This window comes from Ascaphus truei, chromosome 2 (assembly GCF_040206685.1).
Source record: "Ascaphus truei isolate aAscTru1 chromosome 2, aAscTru1.hap1, whole genome shotgun sequence".
Classification (NCBI taxonomy): domain Eukaryota; kingdom Metazoa; phylum Chordata; class Amphibia; order Anura; family Ascaphidae; genus Ascaphus; species Ascaphus truei.
In genome coordinates this window covers 66851783-66874497 of record NC_134484.1, presented here as the reverse complement: position 1 = coordinate 66874497, position 22715 = coordinate 66851783, and the positions used below count along the sequence as shown (strand labels likewise).

The 22715-nt window shown below is 45.2% G+C and overlaps 1 protein-coding gene across 1 annotated transcript; it reads left to right on the top strand.

The window, feature by feature from the left end:
• Positions 1-8541: 8541 nt before the first annotated feature.
• KCNS2 (potassium voltage-gated channel modifier subfamily S member 2) lies at positions 8542-12528 on the top strand. Its single transcript, XM_075582652.1, has 2 exons — positions 8542-9438; positions 10056-12528. Exon 2 carries the CDS (start codon positions 10088-10090, stop codon positions 11519-11521), a length of 1434 nt encoding a protein of 477 aa, XP_075438767.1. The 5' UTR covers positions 8542-9438; positions 10056-10087; the 3' UTR covers positions 11522-12528.
• The last annotated feature ends 10187 nt before the right edge of the window (positions 12529-22715 follow it).

Genomic DNA, 22715 nt, shown 5'->3' with positions numbered 1-22715 from the left:
CGTAACTGTTGCGTATCACGTCACCCCGCCTGAAAGCCAGGATAGACGCAGTGACTCATAACATGCCTTTATACCACCGACGTTTGTGAGTGCGATACTTTTATATTGTCCAGAAGATTACATTGTTAGTTGGATTTTACACATGGAGCTTTCGCGTGTTATTTTTTTGTATAGGTATTGTAATAGATTGTGGTTGTTTCCTTGAAGAAAGCTACCTGGACTCCTGAGGACACCAATTGTTGGATCCTTTTTATATATTTTTTATTTTTCAGTAGCAGTTTGATAAGTTTTTTTCGGGGGTTTTTTATATACAGTATTGGTTTGCAATTAGCAGACAATTGTGTAATATATGTATTGGGGTAGTGCAGTTAGCACATTATAATTCCGTATTGGCTTTTAGCCTCCCTCCCACCATAGCCACCAGTATACTGAAATGTTAGTTAATCTAAATCAACAACACATGGTTTGCTCTGATTATTTCTAAGTACCTCACAGTGACATCCTTTTTAATTAATATACATCCGTTACTAATTACTAAGTGTTTAGGCACTGTCCAATTATTCTCTGTTTTCATTATATATATATATAATATAATATGTTGGCCGCACCACGCAGCCATTACACGTGCGCTTCCTAGAGCACAGGAGAAATGTTATAAAGGGGATGAATACACATAGTATCCCCGTAACTTCAAAAAAGTACATAACCAGGATCCCAAATCAATGACAATTATGGGACTGGATTCATTTCTCCGTGTACTCTGGGAGGCGACCGTTTTAAAATTCTCTGCCGCCAGGAAATATTTTGGATCCACCGGTTGGGCACACTTGCCCTTGGTGGATTGAATGAATGTTTAGATGTAAGCACTCTGGTCTAGTCTCCTTCTTCCTTTGCGGGCCCCCCTCGCTTTACCATTACCATCCAGATTCTGATCTGGTGTTGACTTTGGACCCCTCCGGCTGACTCAGCTAGTCCGCTTGGGTGATGCTCAATATTCCTCTGCTCCTCTCTTTATATTTATCTCTACATATATCCCTTGATACTTTTTCAAACATATATATACGGTATATGTGTGGTACGCATGTACTGTGTGTGTATATATATATTTATTTAACCATATGTGAGATGTCATTATTTCATATTTATTTTTATTTTATCTCATTTTATTATATTTTATTTACGACACTCACATTGGTTGATCCTATTGAACGTTTGGCAATCTTGCTCTCAATTCCTTCTCTCTCATCCATTTCAACGTGGTCTATCAATAGGATAGTCACTTTCCCATTTAAATATAATAATATCATTAAATAATAATTATTATAATAATTATTATCATAATTCATTTTGGTGTTGTCTGGTTTAGTATTATTAATAATATATATTCTTTATTATTAAATTATTTCCTAATGATATATAATCCCTTTATAGTTAGTCGATAGATAATTTCACTTAATTATAATTCAAAATTATAATTCATATCAAAATGTATCATTTTTTAGTTAATGTATCCTCCCTCTATTAATTGTAGATCATATTCTCTATTCATTTGAATTTTTAATTTCATTTTCTATGTAATCTATTCATATATAATTTTATTATTCATTAATCAAGTTCATTTATTAATCATTCATTAATCAAGTCATTTTATCCATTTTTTATAACAGTTTTCATTAGTTTATATAATTTCATACCTCATTATTGTAAATAACATAGTGTGGAGCAGTTTGTGCCATCAATAATATCCTATAGAGATTATGAATACTATCACTATTGGGGCAGGCACTAGAAACCATAAATTGCAGAGCAATTTTATATATATATATATATATATATATATATATATATATATATATATATATGTATATGTATGTATATGTATGTATACGTATGTATACGTATGTATATATATGTATATATATGTATATATATGTATATATATGTATATATATGTATATATATGTATATATATATATATATATATATATATATATATATATATATATATATATATATATATATATATATATAAAATAATGACATCTCACATATGGTTAATTAAATATATATATATATATATATATATATATATATATATATATATATATATATATATATATATATATATATATAGCCAAACACTGCTATTTACATATAAAATGTTGTCTGATTAGTGTGTTTTTATAATTTATTATATATACATATTTAATTTTATTTTATTTTTATATTGTCTATATTTATATACATTTTTAATTATGCATTGTTTTCTTTATATATATTTTTTCTTCTTTGTTATATATACAATTTAGTCATCTATTTCATCTTGCAATATATGTAGCCCCCTCCTGTGTGTTCTTTATACAATATGCCAGCTATAATCGCAGTTTGCTAGCTAGACCACCTCTGATAGGATGTTCCACGCCATTTTTCAACCAATTATAATGCACGAACTGGTTGCCAAGCAACTCTGTGGACATAAAATTGTAGCTGGCACTTGATTCACGAGCAACCCTTTGAGAAAGTCGCAGTCCAGTGACGAAACGCGTCAGGGAGCGGAATTACGTCACCATGCATTCGCAGGCGGGCCGTATCGAGCGCAGACAAATATTGCGGCCAGGAACTACAGGTTCCTTCATTTGAACTCTAAAAGAACTGGATTCGCCTGCTGATTGAGCTTTTGGAGTCCTGCACCAGCTACCACCATCTAGCAGCTTCAAGTGAGAGTTGGACTGCAGAATCTGGATGCAGTTTGACCTGATTGGCGGTGATTTTATCACATACTGCTTGTTTTTTACCTACCCTTGTGAGTGAATTTTCACCCCCCCCCCCCTCCATCCCCCCTACCCCTTTCCAATAAATGTACCATTTTACGCTATGGGGCTTGCGCTCTCTCTTCTCTCTTTATATATATATATATATATATATATATGCATATATATATGCAGGGTTTCATACCTGTCTAAGACATGTGAATGTGCTCACAGGTGACCATTTTATTTGCTATATATTGTGATGCCCACACTACGTTGTAGCATCTTTTAGTCCCAGATTAAGGCAGGAAACGTAGTATTTCTCTATATTGGGTTTATTTACAGGGATAAATAATATACTAACAAGCCCACTGTCCCTTTAAGTCAAAATTAAATCATAAAACAAACTCCTGCTCCTCTTTGGAGAATAACTACACATTCGGCTCCAACCCTTACTACCTGGATGAACAGCTAAACTGGTTACCACCCCAAACAGGTACTTAATGGCTGAACATATAAAGTCTCTGAACATAAGCAATAAAGGGTTTCTCTTATCTGTTACTCCAGGGTTTGGATCAGACGTCCCCGCTTCAACACGGTCCCGCGTCCTTCCTTCCAAGGGGAGCTCAGCCCCATGAGAGCTCAGAGTATCTCTCCTCTGTAAGTCCAATGTTAAGGACAGGAAATCCCTGCTTCAACACGGTCTCACGTCCTTCCTTCCTCTTCCTTCCTCTTCCTGGGATTAAGACCCAGGCAGTCCCAGCAGGCTCTGTGACCACCATCCAGCGTGTCTAAGGAACTGTGCCAGCCTCTTCTTTACCTGGGTAGCACTTTCTTTCTCTCCCCTACTCTATGGAAAAATCAGTCTCTTTCACTCAGCCTTAAAACACTTCCTTGTTCAGCCTGCTCAATTAGGCAGCAGCTGCTGCAGGCTTCTCTAGGGAGATTAAATCTCTGTGCGTTGGAAAGTCCCATAGCTGCCCTATTCCAGCACCTAGTGATGGTATCACAATATATATAAGGTGGTGCCTTGAGAAAGGTCCCACTGGGGGACCGAAACGTTGGTTTATGTGTCTTTTTCAATACAAAAACTTGTGATCAAACTTACCAAAGTGCTGTCTCCTGATCTCGTGCTTCAAACGGTATCGTATGGTTTATTATTGCTTTATGGGACAAGCACCCAATTTTTTCTACTTGCAAGTGGAGTGCCGGCTGCTTCTGTGGATTATATATATATATATGGCACTCACGTGCCACGCACTCACGTATATATGGAACTCACGTATATATCACAATATATATATATATGGCACTCACGTGTATCATAGTTATGGTTGGTGCTTGTCCCGTAATAATAAGATAAATAAAGTATCCTTACTGGGCAGACCCTTCTCAGTAGACTTTCCAGAAAGAATGAGACAGCACACAAATTAATCCAATTTCATGATGTATTGCAGGTAAATGGCACACACACCGGTTTCGGTCCTACAAACAGGACCTTTCTCAAGGGAGTGCTCGGAGAGAGGCAGCCAAAGGAAGAGGTAGTGTCCCAGGTGCCAGTAGCTCTGGGACTAGGCCAGACTTCCCCTGCAGGACCCAGATAGTCTCCGATCCTCAGTAGAGTGTGTGTGCATAGGAATGGCCCCCAGATACGGAAGCTTCCCTATTTGTATAGTAGAGAGTGTTGCTGCACCGGTGGATGGAGCCATATGGTGATCTGCGGCCCGCGGTCTGGGACAAGACCACAGGCACACTACTAGACTCTGATGGTGAGACCCTCCAGCTGGAGCGCGCCCCACGCGGTAGACTGGATACGGCGAGAAGAGGGATTTGCAGGCCCCGGGTGACCAGACTGATCCCTTGCTGATGGTGATACCTGCGTACAAGAGTGCCCAGGGAGCTATTCCAAGTGCACCAATGATCTCACACAGGGGTAGCACTACTCTACACACTTTGGGTGGGCATTGCTCTGGGGACACCAGGGTGGGTATCTCCCCAGAACAACGCAGTACATTAGGGGAATTCCACTGTGGTGTGAACATTCGGGTGGACTTTGTGTTGGGCATATAACGTGTGGGTACTGTGTTGGGGTACTGGGTATTGTTACTACTATTATTGTGGGTGCGTTAGTAAACTGTTATACTATACCTGTGTGTGCGTATTTCTCACTACTGTATTGGTTCCTGTGAGGGGTTATCCTGCAGAGCTAGGATCGTTCCCCGGTGGAGGCGCTGTACCGAGGAGAATGAGAGCGCACCCCAGGCTCCCAGCAGCGGAGGCTTAGGCCTTCTGCGAGCCACAGGTAAAGGCAGCACGCGTAGTTACCATTGTCATAGGGAAAGGGGGCTATATATATATATAAAGCTGGTTGGTATAGACAGGTAATCCATACACCTTAATCCATACACCAACCACACAGGTAATCCATACACCAACATTCATACAGCCGTTTGTTATGCACACATAATCGATACATATATAAACATACATCCACACAGCTGGTATAAACATTGCACTTTCTAAAATACAGCACACATAGTCTGTACATACTTAATAGAGACACAGCAAGGTACATTGTTCCACAACTGCTGATTATTTTACTCTATTGATCATTCACAACTAAGTTTATTGTAATGATCTTACAATTCTAGGCTCCTCGATCAGCAAAATGATTGAGATTTACAAAGAAGTTATGAGAAACTGAAATGTGTTCTTTTCCTCAGCTTCCTCCAACAATTTTAATGATCACATATCTTTGATGTGGCTTTTGTTCCTCGTGCCATTATATTTGTTCTGGAAACTAGCACACGTTGTAGAAAAGTGAGATGACTGATATTTGACATTTGCAACTTCAGCTATTAGGATTATAGTACAGTATGTATACAAAAATAATTCTACTCTTCATCTCTAGCACTTGGTGAAGAATCAAATGAATACTGGAAACAGGAGACCAAGTGCTATAATCCTTCTTGATGATCTCTTATTACCAAGATGTAATATTTGTATTCATACAGTAGTCATCCCACTGCAGTTTGCCTTTTGTCTTTTAGCTATACTTTAGCAGTCGGTAAGGCATTGCATGGCAATGTTTTACTAGCCACTAAGGTAGCCAAGGAGAATAGCTAGTGTTGTTTTCTAATGTATTAACCCCCTTGGTAACCGGAAGGCATAAAACGAGATGAATGTTATTTCTATCAAAGGGTTCTGTAATAATAGATATTACAGAGGCCTATGATAGAAATATTATTAAAGTGATCGCGATGCGGTAATTAATGCATTGTTAATGGTCTCATTCATTCCGGCATCGCAATCTTGGATAAAATAAATTATTACTGCAATGATGATGTACAGTATACCATCTTAAATAAGACACATTTTTTTTAACGGTTGCGGTATTAACGACATTTTTACCAGGAGTTTGATGTATCCAAGCCTTAGTATTACATGGGCTAAGTGCAGAAAAACTGGACTTCAACCTTAGCCAGGTACCCAGAATGGTAAAGAATCTACCCAGGGACCCAAGATTGGAAGGTATAAAGTAAAGGAAATAAAATGGATTTGCTATAGGAAGCCTCTTTCTGCTTTCAGAGCATAAATGCTATATGAATATTTTAAAAATATGGCCAGAATTGAAGATGAGCGAGTTCGGATTTTTTGAATCCCACACCCCAAACCTCCGGTGATCCAAAGAAAATTTTGCCAATGGCGTCACACTAAATTCCAAAATTCAGTAGGTTCTCCTCTCTAGTCAGAATAGGTTTTTTTTTCCCCAAAGTTTAATAAATTCCGAATTTGTTTATTTTAGGAACAATACTGCCATTTTTTTCAAGCCCCTTTAACCTCTGGAAAAAGGTACTAAAGCTCATCATTACTAAAAACGCAAATTGAAAATAAAAAAGAAACTGCAGACTGTAACTTAATAAAAGTTTGAGGGGGAAGTAAATCCCTGATAGGTGTATCCAAAAAAAACCTTGAGCAGCAGTAGAATTCTATGAAATTATTGACTGTCGGTACCCCTTTAATACAGTGGAACATTATAATATAAAGAGTTCATAATAAAGGTAAAAATAGTCCGTGGTACATATAACAAGCCCATAAACATGTGGCGAACGTACGCTCAAGGCCTGTCCTAAAGGGGGAGAGGAGGGTAACACCACTCCAGGGCATGCACAAAGCAGCGTCCCTGGTGAGCCCCAACCTCTGCTCTGATGCCCCCTGCTGGATCAGCCCAGCATTGGTTTGATCCCACACTGGCTTGATACTATTGAATATGTAAAAACATGAAATCCAACTCCGTGTCTGGAGATAATGGTGTACTCACAGTAACCGTTCTCCTGCAGAAGCCAAAAGTTCCCCCAGGCGTGCTTCAGCCTCGTCAATCCCATGAGTAGCAAAAGAAAACAGACAAATGTAAGGCACTGCATAAGTAGTTGGAGGGCTGGGGGCATGTAGACATAAAAAAAGATTATTTATTGACCATGAAGCAAACACATGAAGGTGAAAAAATCCTCTCACGCGTTTCCCGCCGTGTGTGGTGCTTTATCAAAGAAACGCGTCAGAGGATTTTTTTTCACATTCATGTGTTTGCATTACACTTAATAAATCTTTTTTATATCTACATGCCTCCAGCCCTCCAATTACTTTTGCAGTGTCTCACATTTTTCTTTCTTTTGCAACATAATTAAGGAGATAGAAATTGATGTAGAAACTTTAAACAAGCTCTTTAAACTGATGTGCCTTAAAATTAACTGCTGTGGGGCCAATTTTATCAAAGTGCCCATGCTGCAAGAGTTGAAAGAGGTGCAAGAAAAAGTGCCAGGAATATCAATGGAAAAAATCCCACTGAACCCAATAGAGATGTCTTTTTTCTATAACGCATGTATTGCTATTTTTTGTCCCCGCTGCTGATAAAACAGAAATAGTTCATTGTTATGCTGTCACAAGGAAATAGACAGCACTAAGTTACTAGTCGCAAGGCTCATGAGAATTCAACTCCAGTCCTCAAGGGCCACCAACAGGTCAGGTTTTAAGGATATACCTGCTTCAGTACAGGTGGCTCAGTGGCTCTGAGCCACCTGTGCTGAAGCAGGGATATCCCTAAAACCTGACCTGTTGGTGGCCCTTGAGGACTGGAGTTGCGCACCCCTTGTCTAGCAGATTGATTTCTTGCTACCTGTGTCTGCCCCATGGATAACAGTGCCTCCACGTTTATTTGATGTGACACTATAGCTTTTTTCCAATTATTCTTTTCATAAAAGACAAAAAGCAGATTATTAATCATCCAGAGTCTTTAGTGCAATGAGGTATCAGACTTACAGTAACTGCTTCATAAAAAGTCACAGGTGCAGCAATCAGGCATTTACATATTCAACATACAGCCGGCAGGGTTCCCCCTGTGCATGCTGGCGGCTCAGGTGTTCTGCTATTGTCTAATCAGCCTAAAATCCAGGCATGCATACGGTATTAAAGAATTTGCTTTGCCGAGTTATTGATTTAAATGTTATATCACTATGTGAGACTACACTCAATACCACAGTCTCCTCGTGTACAATAACAGACTTTCTGTTTGGTTTAGTAAAGGAAAGATTATACAAACATGAGGTCTTTTTTTCTGTTTTTAAAGTATGACATTTTCTAGAATGGAATTGTGCTCTTCTGCCTTTAAGATCTGAACTGTGAGCCCAACATCTAACAATCAATCAGTGTTAACACTTTTTCAGAACACAGCAGACGCCTATTATCTTCAGTGCACAAAGATGTCTCCGGAGCATTGGAGACCCCACCATGTCTGAAAGAGATAAATGTATGTCAACAATCCAGTAACAAGTGGATAGCATGGGTATACCAATAAAACCATCACAGGCTTTGCTAATTTGCACTTAATGCATTGGCAGAGTGCGAAGGAACACCGACACAATGCAGTCAGTGTGCACTACACTAAGCCACAGTGTGTTTCAAATATGAGCTCCTGTTGCAGCTTCACAGAGCTGACAGTAATTTCATTTCACACCCATGGCTGCGCTCAGCTATCTCGGCTCCAAGCCATATCTCATATGTGGGGTGAACTTTGCTATCCAGACGTGCAGCTCATCTTTTCCTCCTCCCCCATCTCATGATGCAGAGGAAATCCAGTCTGGAAGCGCTGAAAACCGCAGCGGGCAATGCGAGCACCTGGGCAACCAGGCGGAGTTTGAGCAGCTGTATGAAAAACAAACCTGCACGCCAGGGGAATTCTCTGCATGCACAAGGAAAAGGAAGACAATGAAGAACGAGCCAGAGGCCGATAATAGTCTCTTACCAAGCAAGGAATGTGATTCTATGAGCTGAGGATTGAATGATCAGAGGGAGTGTGCTAGGAGCTGTCCTTTCAGCACCACGGTTCTGCACAGAGCTGTTCTGCTCAATGAGTGACCTGCTAACCGCTCCTACTATTAATATCCTACAAGTTAATAGATCCTGCTAATACAAGAACAAGGAAGACCTGCTGCTCATGCAATGAGAACAGAGACATGTTATACACGTATGACATTGGAATACTGAATTGAACGGATATCCTTTGAAAGTAAACTCTGCCACAGCCATCAGCTCCAACAGGCAATCTATAGGAGATGCCCAGACATGGAAAGTGCCTTTGAAAGTTGGTTTGCTGGATCCCTTCCAATTGGTTAAACATTTCAACTGATAAGCGGTATGATGTTTGTAATTGTCATTCTGTTGTCATTCTGTTGTCATCAAAAGGTCTCTTGATGCAAATTAGGTTAACAGGTGCCCTGGGGAATTACTAGCAATGCAATATACTTAAACATTGCATAGGAAGCTTACATATAGAACTGATAATGTGATTACAGTGTATGTGAAAAGACAACACAGTATATCGCATACTAAGTACCTGGCAAATGACTCTTTCAAAACCTTTTGACATTCAAGCGGTATGTAGTTAGGAGAAATAAATCAAATTAAAATATAACTTGCAATATGACAATTACAGTGTACATTGGTATTTTCTGATTTTGGAAAATAAATATGGCTTGTGTCATTTGATGCTGAAATTTGCTTTGATCTGTTATTTGTCTAACAGAAACATTTTCAAAAGACATGTTTAAATTATATAAAGATTGTTATATATTGATAAATATTAATTGATCAACAATCCAAGTATTCAAAACAAAGTTGTGTTTGGTACCATAAGAAAGAAATCTATGGATAGTGATGCATTTAGGCTATTAACTTATCCCTCCAGCTCTTACAGTACCTTGTTAGAAATTATGCTCTTAATTCTACCATTTTTGTTTACTTCAATTCTAGGTTTGCTTTCCCTGGAAGCTTGAGAGCTCACTATGAAAAGTCAGAGACTAAAGGATTTGTCTGAAACAGATTGTGAAGATACAGAGATTAGTATAAACGTCGGGGGCTACAAGAGAAGCTTAAGATATGACACATTGCTAAAATTTCCAGAAACCAGGTTGTGCAAACTGTTGGCTTGCCAATCAAAGGAATCAATCCTGGAGCTGTGTGATGACTACGACGAGGCCAAGAATGAGTTTTACTTTGATAGAAACCCAGACCTCTTCCCCTATGTGTTACACTTCTACAATACTGGCAAACTCCACGTCATGGGCGAGCTCTGCGTGTTCTCTTTCTGCCAGGAGATCGAGTACTGGGGGATCAACGAATTCTTCATCGACTCCTGCTGCAGTTACAGTTACCATGGGAGGAAAGTGGAACCTGAGCAAGACCAGTGGGAGGAAAAGAGCGAGCAGGAAAGCACCACTTCTTCCTTTGATGAGATCCTAGCATTTTACCATGATGCTTCCAAGTTTGACCGGCAACCTTTTGGAAACTTTAGGAGGAGGCTTTGGTTAGCTTTAGATAACCCAGGCTACTCTATCCTGAGCAGAATATTTAGCATCCTTTCAATTATCATAGTCCTTGGGTCCATTGTAACGATGTGCCTCAATAGCTTGCCTGACTTTCAGATTGCCAATAGCGATGGTAGCTCAGACGAGGACCCTCGATTTGAGATAGTGGAACATTTTGGAATAGCTTGGTTCACATTTGAACTGGTGGTGCGCTTCGCGGTGTCTCCGGACTTCAAAGCGTTTTTCAAACATCCACTGAACATAATTGATCTTATATCCATTGCCCCGTTTTACATCACCTTGGTTGTCAATTTAGTTGTGGAAAGTAGCCCAGCTCTAGCGAATTTAGGCAGAGTGGCCCAAGTCCTCAGGCTCATGAGGATTTTCCGCATCCTGAAACTTGCTAGGCATTCAACCGGACTAAGATCTCTGGGGGCTACCCTAAAATACAGCTATAGGGAGGTGGGTCTGTTGTTGCTCTATCTGTCTGTTGGGATTTCCATATTCTCCGTTGTGGCTTACACCATTGAAAAGGAGGAAAACGATGGATTGGCCACAATCCCAGCATGCTGGTGGTGGGCCACCGTTAGCATGACCACTGTTGGATATGGAGATGTGGTTCCAGGGAGCATTGCTGGAAAACTGACTGCTTCGGCTTGCATTTTAGCTGGCATCTTGGTTGTTGTGCTTCCCATAACACTGATATTCAATAAGTTTTCCCATTTTTACCAGCGACAAAGGCAGCTAGAAAATGCCATGAGAAGCTGTGATTTTGGTGATGGCGTCAAAGAGGTTCCGTCTGTAAATTTAAGGGACTACTATGCTCACAAAGTTAAATCTTTGATGGCAAGCCTCACAAATATGAGTAAGAGCAGCCCAAGTGAGCAAAGTCTGAACGATTCACTTAACTAGTCCAGAGAAAAAGCTTGTCGCAGTATTGATGTATACCATTGGTTTGTTGTTATTCCGGGATTTAAACATACACTATAACATTTGTACTATTGACTAACTATGATGGTATTAAAAAGTCGCTTCTCCCATTACAACCTCCTCCTCCCCTTATATTCTTGTAACTAGTATATATTGTATATGCCGGTGTTATTGGGTAACATTGTGTAATATAAACCCCTTGTTCTGTTCCAACGACCTTCTAGTAGCTTCCCCTAAATCACAGGTCTCATCTTGTAGTGAGTCTCCTCTTGTAGTGTGTAAAATGAAGCTAATGCCATGGTTATGTGTTTGCAAAGTCACTCCAAAAACAAACAAACGGTGAGCAATATATAACATGCTGTATTTATTTCTATTGCAATGTCAAATGTAATACGTTCTCAAAGTTATGAAGTGATATTGGTGAGTGTTCGTTTAGGTAGTCAAATGGTGCATTTACTTAATTAGCAACCGGTCAATGTCAGGCGTGAAAGTTATCTCGCTGTGTTTGCAGGGCTCTTTGTTAAGTAACATACTGTAATACGGATAGTTTTCAGTTATCGACACGCATCTATTTTAAAACGTGTCTTTAGAATTATATGCAAGGTCCTATCTTAACATTTAGGAGCTGTTGGTAAATATCTAAACTGGAAAATGTTATAAATGGTGTACAGTAAATCTACAGGGGAAACGTTCTAACAGACACCTAAATGTAATAAATCTAGTCTGGGTTCATTTACAAGTATAACAACCTGCAGCAAACCTTATCAAGTTACAAAATAAATGTACAGTATCTGTGAATGGCAAAAGATCATATTGTAAATCACTTTGTGCAACCACTACATCATACATTTTTATGTTTACCTTTAAATCATCAAATTGATTACTGTACTTCTCTATAGTGAACAGAAAAAATACTAGCCTAATTGTATATTTGTAAAAGACTGTGGCACTCAAAAGATAACCATGATATTAAAGCTTTTAAACATGTACCATATGACGCTCTGCATTAGTTTAATTAACACAAAGTGACATGGTTATCTGTGTTTTCAGTGTTTTGTTTTTTAAGTAGAGGAACAGTACTATTCCAACAGAAATCTGAGACAGTATTATCCATCACAGGCGGAGGAGACGTGTATTCCATTGTCACTGCACTGGCTGCAGTTTGCTCTGCTTATAATAAACATATTTTCCCCAACCTTAGATATCAGATAATAAAATTAAGTAATTTGGTTGCCACAAAGCATATAAAATATCCTGTTATGTTTTAGTGCAATAAAATGTATTTGAATGTCAGATAAGACATTGGGGGCTATGTATTTAAAATCTACTAAGGAAAATTGAAGCAACAGTCTGCAAAAAAAGGAAAAGGTTCTGTAGAATACAATGGTAATTTTTGCTTTAATGAATGTGGTGCAGTTTTTGCTCTAAGTTTGCAGCTAGAGGACTTTGATACACAACTCCTAGTTTTTTTCTTTCTTTATTTATTTATTTATAAACTGTTTTACCAGGAAGTAATACATTGAGAGTTACCTCTCGTTTTCAAGTGTCCTGGGCACAGAGTTAAGGTGACAAATAATACATGGTTACAAATACAGTTACATAAGTGAACAGGGTATACATTATATACAAGACATTGCATGCACAGTTTAAGATAATATATATTACTAGCTGAGAGACCCGGCGTTGCCCGGGATGTAATGTTCCCGTTCCTCTCTCTCCTCCCCCCTCTCTCTGTTTGTCCCCCATTCACATCAATCCAGTCCCCCCCCTCCCTCCCTCCTTTACAGCTTCATGTAGCGTGTGTGCGTCAGTCACTGTGTGTTTGCTCGCGCGTCAGTGAGTCTGAGGCAGAAACACAAACACACACAGACTGACTGACGCACACACAGTCAGTGTGTGCCTCAGTCAGTGTGTGCGTGCGTCAGTCAGGCTTTGTGTGCGCGTCAGTCAGTGTGTGCGTGCGTGCGGCAGTCAGTCAGTGTGTGCGCGCGGGGCGTCAAAGGCAGGGGGGGCGTCAAAGGCAGGGGGGGGCGTCAAAGGGAGGGGGGGGGCGTCAAAGGGAGGGGGGGGGGCGTCAAAGGGAGGGGGGGGGGCGTCAAAGGGAGGGGGGGGGCGTCAAAGGGAGGGGGGGGGCGTCAAAGGGAGGGGGGGGGGCGTCAAAGGGAGGGGGGGGCGTCAAAGGGAGGGGGGGGGGCGTCAAAGGGAGGGGGGGGGCGTCAAAGGGAGGGGGGGGGCGTCAAAGGGAGGGGGGGGGGCGTCAAAGGGAGGGGGGGGCGTCAAAGGGAGGGGGGGGGCGTCAAAGGGAGGGGGGGGCGTCAAAGGGAGGGGGGGGCGTCAAAGGGAGGGGGGGGGCGTCAAAGGGAGGGGGGGGGGCGTCAAAGGGAGGGGGGGGCGTCAAAGGGAGGGGGGGGGGCGTCAAAGGGAGGGGGGGGCGTCAAAGGGAGGGGGGGGCATCAAAGGGAGGGGGGGGGGCGTCAAAGGGAGGGGGGGGGGCGTCAAAGGGAGGGGGGGGGCGTCAAAGGGAGGGGGGGGGCGTCAAAGGGAGGGGGGGGCGTCAAAGGGGGAGGGGGGGGCGTCAAAGGGAGGGGGGGGGGCGTCAAAGGGAGAGGGGGGGGCGTCAAAGGGAGAGGGGGGGGGCGTCAAAGGGAGAGGGGGGGGCGTCAAAGGGAGAGGGGGGGGGCGTCAAAGGGAGAGGGGGGGGCGTCAAAGGGAGGGGGGGGGCGTCAAAGGGAGGGGGGGGGCGTCAAAGGGAGGGGGGGGGGCGTCAAAGGGAGGGGGGGGGGCGTCAAAGGGAGGGGGGGGCGTCAAAGGGAGGGGGGGCATCAAAGGGAGGGGGGGGCGTCAAAGGGAGGGGGGGGGCGTCAAAGGGAGGGGGGGGGCACCTCAAAGGCATGGATTCCTCCCCCTGCATTTCCTGCAGTGGACAGGAGGGGGGGGGCAGTGGACAGGAGGGGGGGGGGGCAGTGGACAGGAGGGGGGGGGCAGTGGACAGGAGGGGGGGGGCAGTGGACAGGAGGGGGGGGGCAGTGGACAGGAGGGGGGGGCAGTGGACAGGAGGGGGGGGCAGTGGACAGGAGGGAGGGGGCAGTGGACAGGAGGGAGGGGGCAGTGGACAGGAGGGAGGGGGCAGTGGACAGGAGGGGGGGGGGCAGTGGACAGGAGGGGGGGGGGCAGTGGACAGGAGGGGGGGGCAGTGGACAGGAGGGGGGGGGCAGTGGACAGGAGGGGGGGGGCAGTGGACAGGAGGGGGGGGGCAGTGGACAGGAGGGGGGGGCAGTGGACAGGAGGGGGGGCAGTGGACAGGAGGGGGGGGCAGTGGACAGGAGGGGGGGGCAGTGGACAGGAGGGGGGGGGCAGTGGACAGGAGGGGGGGGCAGTGGACAGGAGGGAGGGGGCAGTGGACAGGAGGGGGGGGCAGTGGACAGGAGGGGGGGGCAGTGGACAGGAGGGGGGGCAGTGGACAGGAGGGGGGGGGCAGTGGACAGGAGGGGGGGGCAGTGGACAGGAGGGGGGACAGGAGGGGGGACGCAGTGGACAGGAGGGGGGGGCAGTGGACAGGAGGGGGGGCAGTGGACAGGAGGGGGGGGCAGTGGATTGGAGGGGGGGGCAGTGGATAGGAGGGGGGGGCAGTGGACAGTGACACACACACACACACACACACACACACACACACACACACACACACACACACACACACACACACACACACACACCTCCGTTGATGCGCCCTTTCTCAGTTCTGTTTGGCGCCGGAGGTGGGGAGCGACACCTACCTGTACTTCCGGGCGCCGCCACCGTCTGACTCGGCGCCGCGAGGGAGGAAGGGGGTCCGCCATCTTACGCGCCGCGTGGCAGCTGCGGGAAGCGAGGTGATTTGGAGCGGGGAGGGGGGAGAGGTGATTTGGAGCGGGGAGAGGTGATTTGGAGCGGGGAGAGGTGATTTGGAGCGGGGAGAGGTGATTTGGAGCGGGGAGAGGTGATTTGGAGCGGGGAGAGGTGATGCCGCTGGGGAGGGGGAAGAGGTGATGCCGCTGGGGAGGGGGAAGAGGTGATGCCGCTGGGGAGGGGGAAGAGGTGATGCCGCTGGGGAGGGGGAAGAGGTGATGCCGCTGGGGAGGGGGAAGAGGTGATGCCGCTGGGGAGGGGGAAGAGGTGATGCCGCTGGGGAGGGGGAAGAGGTGATGCCGCTGGGGAGGGGGAAGAGGTGATGCCGCTGGGGAGGGGGAAGAGGTGATGCCGCTGGGGAGGGGGAAAAGGTGATTTGGAGAGGGGAGAGAGGTGTGTGTGTGTGTGTGTGTGTGTTATTTATTTTTTTGGACCTTTGGCCCGTCACTCCGCCTCAGGCCAATGAGAGGTGTGGGGGGCGGGCCAAGGGGGTGGTGTGAGTGTGTGAGGCCAATGAGAGGTGTGCGGGTGCGGGCGGGCCAAGGGACCAATGAGATTGCCGCTAGGGACACCGGACATCCAGCAGGCAGGCATGCATGCAGGCAGGCAGGCAGGCAAACATACAGTGCTTTCACTAATATAGTATAAGATAGGCATAAGTAACAGTTACAGACCAGGTTAAAATGTGAGACAGCTTTAGTTTTGAAAGAACTTAAACTGGTGGCGGCTGTGAGAGTCTCCGGTAGGTTGTTCCAGTTTTGGGGTGCACGGTAAGAGAAGGAGGAGCGGCCGGATACTTTGTTGAGCCTTGGGACCATGAATAGTCTTTTGAAATCAAATCTCAGATGATAAGTGCTGTATGTAGAAAATGCTCACTGTGTGGTGCTAGCCTTCAAAAAAGTCCACACATATTTTCCCTCTTCCCAGTGATAAATTATATGTTCAGAGTGCTGTTAATAATAATAATAGCATGTTCTTGTATAGCGCTGCTAGTTGTACGCAGCACTTTACAGAGACATTTTGCAGGCACAGGTCCTTGCCTCGTAGAGCTTACAATCTATGGTTTTGGTGCCTGAGGCACAAGGAGATAACGTGACTTGCCCAAGGTCACAAGGAGCTGACACCGGGAATTGAACCAGACTCCCCTGCTTCAGACTCTCAGTGCCAGTCAGTGTCTTTACTCACTGAGCCACTCACTCTCCTTTAAAGCCAGTGCCCTTTAGCTATTTATTTTATGTGAGAGAGGAGTGCTAAATATTTGTTTGGGGTTCAGTCTCTCCCACAGTGGACTATATCAGTCACATGGAGAGTGACGGCAATGTCAGGCACTGGGAGGGCAATCTCTATCACTGGTCAAGGACAGTCTGACTGTCACTGGGGGAGGCATTTGTTCTTTTTCACTGGAATCGGGGCAGTGTCAATCACTGGGGATAGTGTAAATCACTGGCAGGGGGGACACTGTCCAGAACTAGTGGAAGACAATGTCAGTCATTGAAAGAGATATGGAAATGTCAAGTAGTGAGAGGAGGAGAGGCAGTCAGTCATCTAGGGGGAAGGGGAGCAATGTCAGACAATGAGGAAGGCAGTGAGACTTGGGCTGTTTCAAGTCACATAAAGAAGCGCAGTGTCTGGCATTGGGAGTATAGCAGTGACAGGCACTCTGCTCTCCGAAGCTCAGTGGTTCAAGTGGCTTAATAATAAGCTGAAAGTATTGGTAATGGAACTGAATAATAAATATTTACATGCATTGTTGGGGCAAAGATCTTGAGACTATATTATAGTAATATTTAAGACGTAGATTTTCTCTAAATATAGGAAGGAAGGCGTTTTTTTTAATGAAATCCTTTTTTCTTTTTAAATTAAAAAAAATTGTAACTAACAAAAAGTACTGGTGCTCTGTATTTCTTTGTGCCATTTTACTGTGACCACTCCTGCTCTGTTGCATATGGAGTGGGAAACTCAAGCTGTGGATTAAAGCTTTTCCCCACCCCTCTGGTCCTGCTCCTTTCATTTGTTTTAGAACTCGTCTGGCATCATATAGTGTGGAGGAACAGTATAGGCATCACACAGCCAGAAAACACGTCACTGAAGTGATTGCCATCGGTGCATTTGTAAAAGCCTTTCTTAGCAAAAGTAGAAAGAAAAGTGTAACCGACCTGAGGAACATAGTGACTACGGACCAATTTATCACGCAAGTTCGGCACTCGGCATCTAGTCAAACTGACCCTATCACCCAGCGCTTGCTTAAGGTCCTTATCCGTCATTAGGATATTCCAATGTCGTTGTAAAATTGTTCCCAGGTTGGACCACTGTTGATTATACCTGCTAATGAAATGGACGCTAGCAGGATTAGAACTTTTAATTTTGGGTAGTAGTAATGTTTCTCTCCTACAATGAAGACTGCGCATCAAACCTTTATGGATACTGTTTTTACTGTAACCTCTTCTAATAAATCACTCCTCAAGCTCTCCAGCTCATGTCAAAAATGTCTCTGGAGAGGAACAATTACGTTTTAATCTGAGAAATTCACTAACCAGTATACCCTGTACCTGATGATCATGGTGAAAGCTCTCAGCATGCAACACAGAATTTGTTGCTGTGGCCTTTCGAAAAATATCTGTGCACAAACCACCTGCTGAGTCCACGCTGATTCTCAGGTCCAAACATTCAACATTAGTGGAACTAGCATTGGAGGTAAGTTTGATATGGTAATCGTTGTGGTTGAGGACATAGATGAATTCCATGAACTATACCATGGAGCCCTGCCAGATGACAGAATATCGTAGATGTACCTCAACCACAACAGGACCTTATCAGTCATCTCACGGTTGCCCTTTACAAAAACCACCTCTCTTTCCCACCACCCCAGGAAGAGATTGTCTGTGCCCCTTTTCTGTTTAAAAACAAACGATTTTTAAAGACAAAATAATTGTGAGTGAGTATGAAATGTAATAAATCGATAAATAAGGATTGTAAATCAACTGAAATGTTTTGCATAGACAAAAAATAATTGCTATCTTTGAGACCATCACAATGGTGGATGCTAGTGTATAAGGACTCGACATCACATGTTGCAAGTATAGTATTTTTATCAACCGTGATGCCATCCAAACTAGACAACACATCCAACGTCAGAATGGTCAGGGTCAGAAGTTGCCCCAGAGGAAATAATTGAAGAATTATATTTTCCTACTGTGGGCCCTTTATCGCTTTTCTTTTATTTGTGCCATCTATAGACTAGGTCGTTTTTATAATCAGCTATGTCCCTTGATTTTTTTTTTTTTTTTTTAAAGTAACCAAATCCTCTTCATATTTGTTAAGGTCAGTCTCAATCTTACTGATAAGTTGTTGATCAGTCTCATCAAGTTCCTTTTTAATTGTTTCAATTTTTGTAGAGACTTCTGCTAGAACTGTTTATGTAATATGAGACTAATAATAAGTTCAAATGAGCATGTATTTAGTGTAGTCTCTGTCACAGAGTGCTCACCACAAATAAGGCGGGACCGCGAGGCTGAGGTGGGGATATCGATAGCCACCGCCCAACAACCGAGCAGACACGTCCGAAGTGTATGAATTCTTGAAGGAATTCTTGAAGGAATGCATGATTCTACTACAGTCCAATGTTAGGAAGTATCAGCAACAAAGACGCTGCAGGGACGTGAAGAGAGCTGCTGGGGTGATTCACTGCGGATACAGATCTTATATTATAACCAAGCAAGATGTGCACTCTTATAAGCGTATCTCCAAGGCCGTTGGAGTGACACAGTCTGCTTTCCAGAGAATGTAAAGTAGAAGGACCAAGATCGATAATGCTGAACCAGATGCAGATGGCCACGCCAGCAATAAGGAAGTGATGAGGATAAATGCACCTCTCCCGGATTTCCTTGCAGTGCCTGATGTACCCGTTGCTGGCTCCGTTGCTCCCGCTTTGAAGACAAGCGCATTTCCTTCTGTTTGCCCATCAGTATCTGATGCGCCCTCTGCTGAGTCTGTGACCTCCATGGCAAAGACACATTTTCTGCTCATGGATTATCTGGCTTTTGGGTTGATGCACCCTGACCCTCAACCATGCTAAGAGAGAATTGCATCCTTCTGTCGGCCTTGTGAAGGACTTATACAGCCTGTGCCTTTGGAGTCCATTCTGCCTGTTAACAAAACACCAGACATGGGCCACCCTGAATCGCCCTTTCATCATGATCTCCCTGAAGAGCCTGGAGGATCGTCCAGAGAACGCTTCTGAAAGGGGGGATTAATGTCAGGAATAGAAGAAAAAGGAGTTGGAGCGCAGAGAAGAAGAAATTCCAAAGTTAAATAAGGTAAATTTATTAGTTAGTACACTGCATAATATAACTTACAATGAGGTAAAACCGCGTGCACAATGGAGCTTCCACAAATGTCTGTATTCAGTGCTGTCAAACACCCTGCCCACACCGTAATCCACTGCTGCAGATCCCCGCAGGGTCCCTGACGGGTGCACCCGTTTTAGTGGCATTTTTGTTATTCCCTGTCATCCTCGCCAGCTATTGTCATTGCTATTGCCCTAGCTGACGAGAGCCCGCCCACCACCTTTGAGTGGTTAGACTTCCGGTTCCGGGTCAGGGACCCTGCGGGGATCTGCAGCAGTGGATTACGGTGTGGGCAGGGTGTTTGACAGCGCTGAATACAGACATTTGTGGAAGCTCCATCGTGCACGCGGTTTTACCTCATTGTAAGTTATATTATGCAGTGTACTAACTAATAAATTGACCTTATTTAACCTTGGAATTTCTTCTTTTCTGCGCTCCAACTCCTTTTTCTTGTACTTTGGATTGACTGTTGGCCCGGCTGATCACCGGAGAGTGACGGAGCAGCGGGAGAAGTGTTCCTTTCTGAAGATTTCCCTTGAAGACAGCGGATGAGCGTCGCCTCCTTTTTTGGGAAATGTCAGGAATAGCCCTGACATTTTTTCCCAAGTCTCCCTCTCTCCCAGTTCCTTTTTCTGTTCACTGGGTGTGCTGCGGTTTTCTGTCAGCTCTGGGTTTTCCTTTGTTTGTCTCCTCTTGGGTACTCCTGTCTTCTGTCTCTGCCTGCCTTATAGTTTCCTGTTTCCTGCACCTCTTTGCCTTTGCTTTTGTTTGTGTCCAGACTCCTTCTGCTTCTGCCCCTGGTCTGTTTCTGTTTTTTTTCCTGTGGATTTCTGGTAACATTTATTAAAGGCCTTTGCTATTGAACTAGCTTGCCCCCATCTGTTTCCTGGTCCCTGGTCCCAGTTCCTGTTCCCCTGCCCTGTTCCTGCTCCCCTGCCAACCCTGGCCTGGACCCCGACGATCCTGCTTGCCATCTGCCACGAACCCTGCCTGTGACCCAGACAATCCTTGCCTGCCACTGACCTCAGCCTGTGACCCCGATGTTCCTTTCCTGCCGCCTGCCACTGAATCCTGCCCGTGACCCGACAATCCTTGCATTCCCTGTTGTTCTGGCCATCGAGGTCCTCTCTGCTCCTGGAGTCCCGTGACACCATGACAGGGTGCTGGATCCGTGCAGGCTGGATGTAGATATACTGATGGAATAATAAAGGGTGCCAGGAACTTTTATAGTACAAACAGGTGCTTTATTAAAAGCCGTTGATAGTGCTCTTCACATCAAGATATTTGTTACTATATACCCTTTAACTAAGTTCTAGAACCATCAGTCTCACAATATATACCCCGCCGGTGACATCACTGATCACCATGCATACAGTGGGAGTGGCTTTGTTCCTGCTAAGTCCCTCTATACCAAGCATATCAAACTCGCGGCTCAGGGGCCGCATGCGGCCCACAACGAATATCTTAGCGGCCCGCAGCCCACGGCCCAGCCAATATAACGGTGCGGCAGGCATGTGCGGCGGCGAGCGTGTGGGCGGCGGTAGCAAGCGTGTGGCCGGGAGTAGCGAGCGCGGTGGCGGGCGGATGCGGCAAGCACGGCTGAAGGAAGAGCTGGCCTGCTGGGGCTGGACGGTGGCCGGGCGCAGTCATCCTGCACTCGTGCCGTGTGGGGGATGTGGAGAGGACAGCGGGGGCGGAGCCAACACCCCGGTGGAGAAAGCTTCAGAGACGTCTGTGGGACTGCCTCCTGACTGGAAGCCTGGGAATAAGGTAAGGACAATTTTTTTGGGGGCGGGCGGGGGTGGGGAGGCCGAGATGATCATGGGGTGGGGAATATGATGATGGGACTTGGGGGCCAGCCTGGGCAGATAATAATGATGGGGAGCAGGGGGTGTGGGATTAGATGCTGAGGCATGGGTGCCAGCCTGGGCAGATAATGATGGGGGGCAGGGGGTGGGGATAAGATGCTGATGGGGCATGGGGGTCACCCACCTGGCCTCCCCCCATCACCCCTTGTGTCTCACCAACTCTCTGTCACCCCCTCGCCCCTTGTGTCTCACCCACTCTCTGTCACCCCCTCACCCCTTGTGTCTCACCCACTCTCTGTCACCCCCTCACCCCTTGTGTCTCACCCACTCTGTCACCCCCTCACCCCTTGTCTCAACTACTCTCTGTCACCCCCTCACCCCTTGTGTCCACCCACTCTCTGTCACCCCTCACCCCTTGTGTCTCACCCACTCTCTGTCACCCTCACCCCTTGTGTCTCACCCACTCTGTCACCCCCTATCCCTTGTGTCTCACCCACTCTCTGTCACCCCCTCACCCCTTGTGTCTCACCCACTCTCTGTCACCCCCTCACCCCTTGTGTCTCACCCACTCTCTGTCACCCCTCACCCCTTGTGCCTCACCCACTCTGTCACCCCCTCACCCCTTGTGTCTCACCCACTCTCTGTCACCCCCTCACCCCTTGTGTCTCACCCACTCTCTGTCACCCCCTCACCCCTTGTGTCTCACCCACTCTGTCACCCCCTCACCCCTTGTGTCTCACCCACTCTCTGTCACCCCCTCACCCCTTGTGTCTCACCCACTCTCTGTCACCCCCACACTCTCTGTCACCCCCTCACACCTTGTGTCTCACCCACTCTCTGTCACCCCCACACTCTTTCTCACACTCTCTGTCTCACACTCTCTGTCTCACACTCTCTCACCCACACTCTCTCACCCACACTCACTCTCTCTCTGTCTCATACCCTCTCTCTCTCTCACACTCTGGATATTTTATTTACCCTATATATCTTAACTGCCCTATACTACACCGAAATAACCTATACTGCTTTCTTCCAGATCTGACTCAAGTTTCACACGGGAGACATAGGAATCCCCCCTAACCAGAAGACAGGTAGGGAACACCTCCCCTCCAAAATATAGCATTGCAGGAATGACGT

Bases quoted from the DNA above. Each gene is read 5' to 3' on its own strand.
- KCNS2 (XM_075582652.1), top strand. From the start codon at position 10,088: ATGAAAAGTCAGAGACTAAAGGATTTGTCTGAAACAGATTGTGAAGAT.